At 35.1% G+C, this 9,218-nt stretch overlaps 2 protein-coding genes across 3 annotated transcripts; both read right to left on the reverse strand.

Moving 5' to 3' along the window:
• Positions 1-43: 43 nt before the first annotated feature.
• Positions 44-4,941, reverse strand: LOC120267696 (peptidyl-prolyl cis-trans isomerase FKBP42). Of its 2 annotated transcripts, none has more exons than XM_039275375.1 (9): positions 4,853-4,941; positions 3,691-3,758; positions 3,548-3,580; positions 2,864-3,040; positions 2,147-2,236; positions 1,276-1,460; positions 980-1,102; positions 740-892; positions 44-589 (listed from the first exon to the last, which is right to left on the reverse strand). In XM_039275375.1, exons 2-9 carry the CDS (start codon positions 3,728-3,730, stop codon positions 263-265), a joined length of 1,128 nt encoding a protein of 375 aa, XP_039131309.1. In that variant the 5' UTR covers positions 3,731-3,758; positions 4,853-4,941; the 3' UTR covers positions 44-262. The 2 variants fall into 2 exon arrangements, with proteins under 2 accessions (XP_039131309.1, XP_039131308.1); XM_039275374.1 differs by having other exon boundaries at positions 3,548-3,583.
• Positions 4,942-6,041: 1,100 nt separating this feature from the next.
• LOC120267938 (zinc finger AN1 and C2H2 domain-containing stress-associated protein 16-like) lies at positions 6,042-9,111 on the reverse strand. The gene is given in 4 exon segments (XM_039275619.1): positions 6,042-6,332; positions 6,423-6,806; positions 6,808-7,214; positions 8,858-9,111. Coding segments are annotated over 4 exon segments (894 nt in total). The 5' UTR covers positions 8,957-9,111; the 3' UTR covers positions 6,042-6,328.
• Between the last annotated feature and the right edge of the window lie 107 nt (positions 9,112-9,218).

Below are 9,218 nucleotides of genomic sequence, written 5' to 3' on the forward strand. Positions count from 1 at the left end.
AGATAAAAAGAGGCAAGTATTTAAACAATTTCAAGTCCTGGTGTAGAATTATAAGAGAATTTTATCAAAAACGAGTGGCCACTGTGTCATCAGATAATATATGCTAATGAAACACAACAGATGCACAATGTACAGTTAAAATTTTTTTTTTTCCAAAGAGCAGAAGATTACCACTTATTCTTACTCTGAGGAGAAGATTACAACAGTTTCAGATCAGTACTTAGAAAAGTCACCATTAATAGATAGATAAATAGCTTTCAGTCTAGTCAGCTTTGTGCTTTTGGAGCTTAAATACGCGGCAAAACAAAGATACTAGCCATTGCCAGAAAACTACTAACCAATTTCGTCGCTGAGGTTTAGCTTCCGGCGGTGGTCCAAAGATTCCTTTGTAAAGCTCTTTCTGCTTCTGATAAACAGCTTTATCATGTTCAGCTAACAGCCGAAGCTCCTTTGCAATAGTCTTGTCTTCAGGAACAATTTTTTTAGCTTTTTGAAAATCTTCACGAGCACCATCTGTCTGACCTAGTTCTGCTTTAGCTTTTCCTCGTCTAAATAATGCTTTGACATTGTTTTCATCTTCTGATAAGACCTGGAGCACGAAATAAACTTTATGTGATATGTATCTATGTAACAGAGTCATAGAGAAAGCATGAGCAAGGAATCTTTGACAAGGAGAAATTCCAGAAGTTTTACTTAAAAATGTTGTGCGTGATACTCAAAAAGTAGTGTTTATACATACAATGCTACATTGTGCGATCGCTTCTTCATATCTCCTTAGTTTAATCAAACATGCAGCCATGTTGAGGTGGCATGGATTTTTCACAGCCAATGCCATGTCTCTGTACTTTCCAAATAACTGAAACATGAATTCATCTCCCATGTAGGCTATGGCCTGATAAACAAAACCAATCCAGACTTCATGTAACTTGTCAGAAGGGAATTAAAGCAAATTCAGAGATTATATAAGTTGGGAAATAACCATTTCATACTGTTGCATAGCTTCCTCAAGTTTTTCATCCTTGAAATAAGCATTCCCTTCCAACTTTCTTCTATCAGCTGCCTCAATCCTTTCTTCTACTGTCATGTCACTTCTGGCTTTTCCCTGTTGAACAATAAGAGATTTTAAAACTAACAGCAGGTTCTAACACTTTGGTTGACAGAATAGTTGGGAATTATACATGACCTACATACTGTTATCTGTAGTATACATGTATTCTAACATGTGAGTCTAGTATGGTAAGCGGATGCACTAATCTTTAAAAGGAGGATGCTTACTTCTTTAGCTTCATCAAAACCAATAAGCTCCACTTCATATAAGAGGTCTGCCATAGGTGGTACATTTGGGAAAGAAAAACTTCCTTCTTTGCCATAACCTAATTCCCAACCAACATGTAAGAGTGCGCGCTCCCCACTCTTCATTCCTGAGACACCAATTCCTAGCCCCACCATTTGAGGTTTCTCTGTAGTCAAAAAGGGAGAGTTGGTAACACATGAAACAACCACATTATACCTACTATATTTAAATAAGGAGCATTTCAAAATTTGACTCATTCAGTCACTTGGCACTGAACAAATACAATGGCAAAAAATTCTTCAATAATATAAGTTGTGCACCTTGACAAATAAATTCACCTATTGTTAAAAATATAATCTAACTCTCACTAACAACCGGGTAAGAGCATGAACTTAAACTAGGAGAGCCATTACGTTCCAAACACTAGGAGAGCCTGAATAAACAGAAAATATAGCAGGTACCCATATAGGAGGAGACTTCTATATCAAAGGTCTGAATTAAACTCAAGGAGAATGCAAAACACAGTCCAGGATTCCAGATATAATTCATTAAGTGCCATAACAATTGATGTTGAAGCTTCTTTGGGTCAACTAGGATATGGATAAAAAACCTTTGAGATGGCTTGGATTTAGCACCCAGTAACCACAAGCATATGAGCATAGATGGGAATCTTGAAGGGCTTTGGGTTTTAACAGAATGTCATTGCCAGGTGTTACCATAAAGAAAGATATATATATATATATATAGTAAATTAGTTTTAAATCCCACTGCAGATCACTTGAACAAGCACTCATGAAATAATACCAAACATAGTACATGTCCAAAGAATCTCTCTTGAGTATAGGCAAACACCTTTTCCCAAGACAAGCTCAGTTGGACGTTGTTCTTGCCAAGTATCTTCAAACTTTTGGGATGTATTTTCCACCCATGCCCTGTAGTGCACTGGTACATCAAATAATTGACCAAGTCAGTTTTTTCAGTATATTTGCTTGAATGTAGTTTCATGGCCTGTATGAGAGTCAGAGCATGTCTTTTATTCCCACAAGAGATTTCAGTCAGAAACTTCCAAAGAAACACTAGAGTGGCAACAATTGCAAAGAAGGCATTACAAGCAGAGTATCATGAGTGTTGATAGAAATAATAATTATTAGGTATTGATTCCAGGTACCCATAAACTTGCCATTTTTTTTTCTTTGTGTGTTTGTGTGAGTGTGTTTTTAATTTTCCTAGCAGATGTGATGCTCTTGTTGACTACATTCTCAGACTGAAGGTGCTAGGTAGTGAATGAATATTGCAACATTAGTTTACAGATGATTTCAACAAATATACACTTTGATTTGCAGATCCTAACTCAATGTCCAAAGATACTACCTAAACAAGTCAAGAGTGCTAGCTAGAAGCAGATGTGGTTCACCATCAACCATTTGATTTGATATATTCTGTTTAAATAATAGCAAATGTGTTCGTATAATCAACAAGTTTCTCAGAAGAGATAAACTAAAAGAGTTCTTGTAATGACCATTCCCTAAGATAGTAAGCTATGGCAGAAATTAATCATAGGACACTTACAGAAACATGTTGAGAATTTTGTTGGTTTATGACCATGGCCATCCTTAATGATTTGCTTTGTGACTTTCTCATGAAGGACTTCCACCTCAGAGTCAACTTTTGGAGGTCCATTGTCATCACTGGGATGTTCATTATATACAAATGCAGAGCCCTCAATCTTGATGTCATTATCATCAACTGCACCACCAACACAGAGAATCAAATTAACATCTTCAAAAGTGAGGAATTAGCAGGATTAAGGAAGAAAATTGAAATCAACATATACATGTTTACAAGAAAAAAAGTCAAATTATGCACTTGATACCATACAAAGGGTCACTTTCTTTAGATGGAGGGAGCTAGGAAACCAGTGACAGTATGGAAGATATTTCATGAAACAAATTCATGCAGGCTCTGGGCAACTAAAACTAAGCCTTATCAAGGAATGCAAATAAATATTGAAATTTCATTAGCATAATATCAATCTTAACTGCAACAGAGAAGGATCATTTAAGCATTACGCTCTAAGCAACTAAAACTAAGCATTGTCAAGACCCTATGAACCAGGATTGCGGATGTAAAAGCAGGTCGAACTTTATATTAATGAGCAGATCCACAGATAAAAGAAGTCTTCGGATGGATAAGTTCAATAAGAAAATGATGGAAGCATGTATAAATTATGCTTGCAGATGAGTGAAGGTATACCAGTTTGTGACTGCTGACTGGAGCTTTCATTAGCTACTGGCAAACAACCAGGCAAAAACAGAATGAGAATTAAATGGTAAAAGAAGAGTCATCACCAAAAACTTAAATATCTTTTAAGAATTTTTAAACACACGATAGATCACCATTTGATTGAGCATGCTCAAACTGAGTGTCTTCCATCATTTAAGGCACCAAACAAGCTTATCAAATCCTGATAAACATATTAATTAAATTAGTACCAATTTAAAATAAAATGTTCAAAAATATGTCTTTTCTAATGATTAATAACAGGAAACTTAACACAAAGATCCTACTCCCACCCACAAAATAAATGGCAGATAATATATTAGTCATTTGGTTAAATCACTTGAATGCATTCTCAATTATTCGACTCTGGTCACTTGAATTATGTTGGATTCACTACAACTGTTCAACTCACTCAAAAGTTCCCATTTAAAGGTAAACATCTACAAAAGCAGACATTGTTTCCCTATAAATTTAACTAGTGCATTCTGATTCCTCCATCCTAAATACCACATATAATTTTCCAAGTTTTCCAGAACAAACTCTTAACTCTTGTTTCAACAAAAAGATCAGATTTTAGGGAATTCATGGAGGAATACAGATTGGTAAAATGATTTAGTAAGCTGATTAGTGAATAGTCAAATTATGCATCTAAACCAAATACTTCTCAAACAAAAACCTGTTCAAAATATGAATTTTTTTTTTAACAAAAACAATCTTTGGTCGTAAATGTGAGGACCCTCGGAAAGACCAATCGGTGGCTATATAAAATAAATCAGTTCGACCAAAAAAAAAAACACCGACATGTTCCAGCAGCGCGCTATACTTAATTTTGAGTTGCGTAAAAAAAAACATCGAATTGGGAATCCACATTACTCTAGACATCTAATGATTCTAATCCATCGAAAGTTCAGATCTTTTTTTATCCGTTCCATCCCTAACATCAGATCTACATAAAAAACACAAAGATTTCAATCCAAAAGGCCAAAATCATCAACTGAAAAGCTTGTTAAAACAATCCGTAGCTACGTTTTCCAGCAAAATCTCAATAATTACACTCTCACTACCAGAATCACACTCAATTCACCAATTACAGTTCATATTTCATCCAAGAAACTGGCAACTGATACACAGACCATTCAACAACAAATCAACAAAATATATATTAAAAAAAATCACAAAAAAAACGAGAAAACAGAGGATCAATTGGAAGCCAAGAAGCTCTGCAATGAAGAGATCAATGGAGAATAAGAGAAGAAAAGCAGAGACGAAAGGCCTTACGATTGAAATCGAGACTCTGTGGATCGGGATTCGAGAATCCGGAGAAGTTCCGCTCTCTAGCTTTTATTATCTGAGTTCCAGAAGGTTCTCGTTCTTTATACTTAAACTAAAAAAAGAAAAGACCAATCCTCATCGAGGAGATCTCCACGTGGTTCATGGGTTTTTATTTGAGTTTCTTTTTCTCGGTCCTAACTATTTGTTACTTTTTGACATCGACACATTGACATTGCCGGCTTCTTTTATAAATTGTGAAAAATTGAGGGTGCATTCTGAAAAACAGTTATAGATAAATGATTAATTAGCCATTTGTCCGTCACATTGGTCAATTGACTTCTTTTTAGTTCTTGAATTTTTAAAAATCTATTTTTATCCATCCTTAATCTCGGATTAGATAATAATAGAGATAATTTTATAATAAAAACATCATGATTAAAAAATATTAGTTTTTTGAAAATAATTGTTGATCCATAGTAGTACTAGTATATATTGTAAGATACTATATAAATATTATTGTAATAATACTATTCATTCACAGTTCACGGGTCCTATGTTGAAGGTTGTTGTTTCACCGGTTATCCGTGGGAATATATCGTTTTTTTCTCCTTTTTTCAGAATTGCATGTCAAGAGAAATTATTAACTCAGTTTAGTGCATATGATAAGACTCTAATGTCTCATGTGACGCTAAGTTAATAAATCTCTAGGAAATCGTTAAACTTCTATAATTGATGCATCACTATATACATCTATTGACACCTTTTTTGTGGGACAACACTTGTTGCTATTATCAAAATAATAATAATAATAATAATAATAATAATAATAATAATTGTGTTCAGATAATAAAGTTAATCCTTCCGTTTCAAAATACATGTCGTTTTAGAAAAAAAAATTTTTCCAAAATAGTTGTCGTTTTACAATATCATAGCAATATTTATTTATTTATTTTAATTTTACTCATCTACAATTCCTAAGTTATATAAATGGAGATAGTAATATTTTATAGTTTCAAAAAAAATATATGGTTTCAAGAGAGAAATAGTTTAGTAATTTGATTAATTTTTACGTTAAAGTTTAGTTAATTTAATGTTATTCTTAAATCTTGTGCAACATTATTAAACGACATGTATTTAGGGACGGAAGAAGTACCTAAATTGTAATCCATTACCTTCACTCAATTGGCATTTAGAATAATTCACAACAAATTCACTTTCATTGCATAAACAAAGAGCAGTACAAGAACAGAAGACCCATCAAACTAAGACAACCACAATTTCAATCCCTATTATGTTAACTTTAATCAACAATGTAAAAAGGGGCCATGCTTTCCGTGTGTGTAGAGTATAAACCAATCAGGACTTGGAAAAATAAATTAAATGCAATGGTAATTGCTTGAATTGTCACTGCTGGAAGCCTGGAAGCATTTGATATGGATGTAGCTCACTCCAAATGCAGGCCCCGGAATTAGTTTATAAAATTCAACTGTAAATAAAGAAAAATTTAATAAGAAAATGCCGGAATTAATGACATTTAACTATGAAAAAAAATAAGAGAATGTAGTCTTGAACTCACGATCGAACAGTCGATGTCCCTCCATGCACCCTCTCAACATGCTCAACTAACAATACTGGATCAACAAAGCCTTTGCCACATTTGGGACAAGCATCGATCGTGACACCATACTGACCTGGTGGAATGCCGCGGTTATGATTTCTCTCAGAATGCTCAATCAAAGCAGAAACAGATGAAAATTTTGCTGGACACTGAGGGCATTGTTCGACAAGAGCATTGTTGTTGTTCTGTGACATTCCTTCCTTCGCCTTCTGCAATGCTTGGGCAGTAACATCGCTTAACCTCTGAATGCTGGACTCAGCTGAGGCCCGAACACTTGATGCGGCGTTGACTAAGCCAGAACCCCACCATGATGAACCGTTTGAGCTCTGACTTCGTACAGGGGACATTTGAACTTCTGCTAGTCACTGACTCACTTTTCTGGCTCCTCCTCAACAAACTTATAAAAGGGAAGCTAGTATCAGGCTTCTTGGGGCCTGGGCATTTGTGGTCAGGGCCAAATCTGTGTTTTAAGCAGTGCTCTTGGGTACAGTCTCTACAGCGTATTGTGTTAGAGAAAGTAAGTATTTCTTTGCAACCAGGAACAGGGCACTTTCTTTTCTTAGTTGCTTTCTGGTAATTTGATGGGTCACAATCAGTGTTGACATGAGATTCCCAAGTGATATTTGGGTCTTGATTTGGGACCAGATGAACTCCTTTAGCACAGAGTGGGCAAACCAGGACTGTCACATCCTGAAGGTTGGCATTTGGACAAAGGTGTTTTGAGTAACTTCTATGCTGCAGGCAGAATACCTGTCACAAAATTTCAACCAAATTATCATTCATATGCTCATTTCTAAAGGCAAAACAAACAAGATTGGAAGAAATATAGATCCAGGAAAATATAAAACAAGGCAGAATCAAGTCTCATTATAGAAAGATCATGTGAAGCAATGTAGCTTTGTGGCAGTACATCTCATACTCTTGTTTTTAATCAAAAAATAGGTCTTCTTTATCCGCATTTTCAAACAAGAAAAACCATTTTCATTGAGCTCCCACCTACCAAACAAGTCCTTATTTTTTAGGAGACTTGTAGCTGTCTGCAACATAAGGATAGCTCAAAAAAACATGATTTAAAACAAAAGTGTTGCTCATTTATTTTTTACAGAAAAGGATCTAGCAATGTGTAAAATTGAGGAATGCCATCCTTGACGGCAATAACTCGTGAGATAATTGAGGGATGCCATCTCTAACACTAATCAAGCAGACAGGCCACAAACTAACTATGAACAACATCATGATGCATGATTAATCATGATCGTTAACAGACCCATGAGACAAGAACTGGTGACTTCTTTTTTAGCCAGAAATTCATAAAATGTAAGAACAAAATATTGATGGAAGTCACCATTGTCATCAGTTAAAAGTTATAGTTGCATGAATCAGAAGAGAGAAAACACCACGGAGGGCGGCATCACAGGTGTTGTAACTCTATAGGATAAAAGTACAAGTACCAATATACATTGTTATATCTGGTAAAAGAAATAACAGAAAAATATAATGCTCAACTACATGAAGTAATGTAACTCACACAATTTACTTGTAAAATTTCATCACCCAATATGCCATAACTAAACCATTTTATTGTAAGAGGGCACAATAAAGTACCATCCCTTCATAAAGAGAAAAAACATCCGAATATTCTACCTTTCTTTCTCTAGTTAATTTAGATGAACATCTAGATTTCATTCATGGTCATGCAGTTTTGACCCACAGTGCTCATCACAAAACGAAAAAAATGCAATGTTAATTCATGAACACCTCCACATCCCTTCAAGTTTATAGAAAACAGAAAAGTGTAGATTATGTACTTAGATTAATGTAACTTTTGCTTTTAGATTGTTGTACATGAAGCATATCACGTCTATAATGGTAAATCCAAAATCATTAAACCAAACAAAAAGATCCCACATTTTTTCACTCTCTACTAGATCCTTAAGTTTCAAAGCTCAAAATTTTCAAAATTGTTTTAGACCTAAAACAAGCTTTAGCATAACATAAAACAGTTATCCTTTGGTACACTTCTTAGATCTACCAAAACAACTCTTTCAAGTAGAACATGTAAATGAATGATAAATCAATAAGCATTAAATTTTTACTTGGTTTATGACCATTACCCAAGTCAAACTATTTTAATCTACATGAATAAAAAAAATCGCCAATATAAGAGCAAGTAGATGCTACAAAGATGCATTCCAGAAGAAAAAAAAAAAATTGGGTTACCATTATGATCAAATAATGCTAAATTTACGGATTCATAGAAGACATTGAATCCATCGACATCCATCAGACACCCAAACACAATTCAATACCAAAAGCCAAAAGGCAGCATTGGGCACAACAAAACACCAAACAATCACAATCAACGAGAAAAAAAAAGGGGGAAAAAGATGAACCTCGCTACACCGATCGCAGGTGAAGGGCAGGAAATCGATGAGCTTGCAGTCCTCCACGCTGCAATGCTTCCCGAGATCGGGAAATTCAGGCGTCCCCATGAAATCACGCACAATCAAGATCAAATTGAAGCGAGAGAACAACGAATTAATGCCGAGCTCCAAATTCACAAACCCTAATCGTCGAAGTCGTCGTCGTCGTCGTCGTATCTCGCCGGGGTTTCAACCCCGCGAGACCGGCTCTTTTTATAAGAAAAAGGACATCGTTACCGCGTGAAAAGAAAAATATATCTAATAGGAAATTCCCATGTAATCGTCCACTGGTATTCTGCCACGTGTCTTCTACTTTTCATATAACACCTCG

This window comes from Dioscorea cayenensis, chromosome 8 (assembly GCF_009730915.1).
Source record: "Dioscorea cayenensis subsp. rotundata cultivar TDr96_F1 chromosome 8, TDr96_F1_v2_PseudoChromosome.rev07_lg8_w22 25.fasta, whole genome shotgun sequence".
Taxonomy (NCBI): domain Eukaryota; kingdom Viridiplantae; phylum Streptophyta; class Magnoliopsida; order Dioscoreales; family Dioscoreaceae; genus Dioscorea; species Dioscorea cayenensis.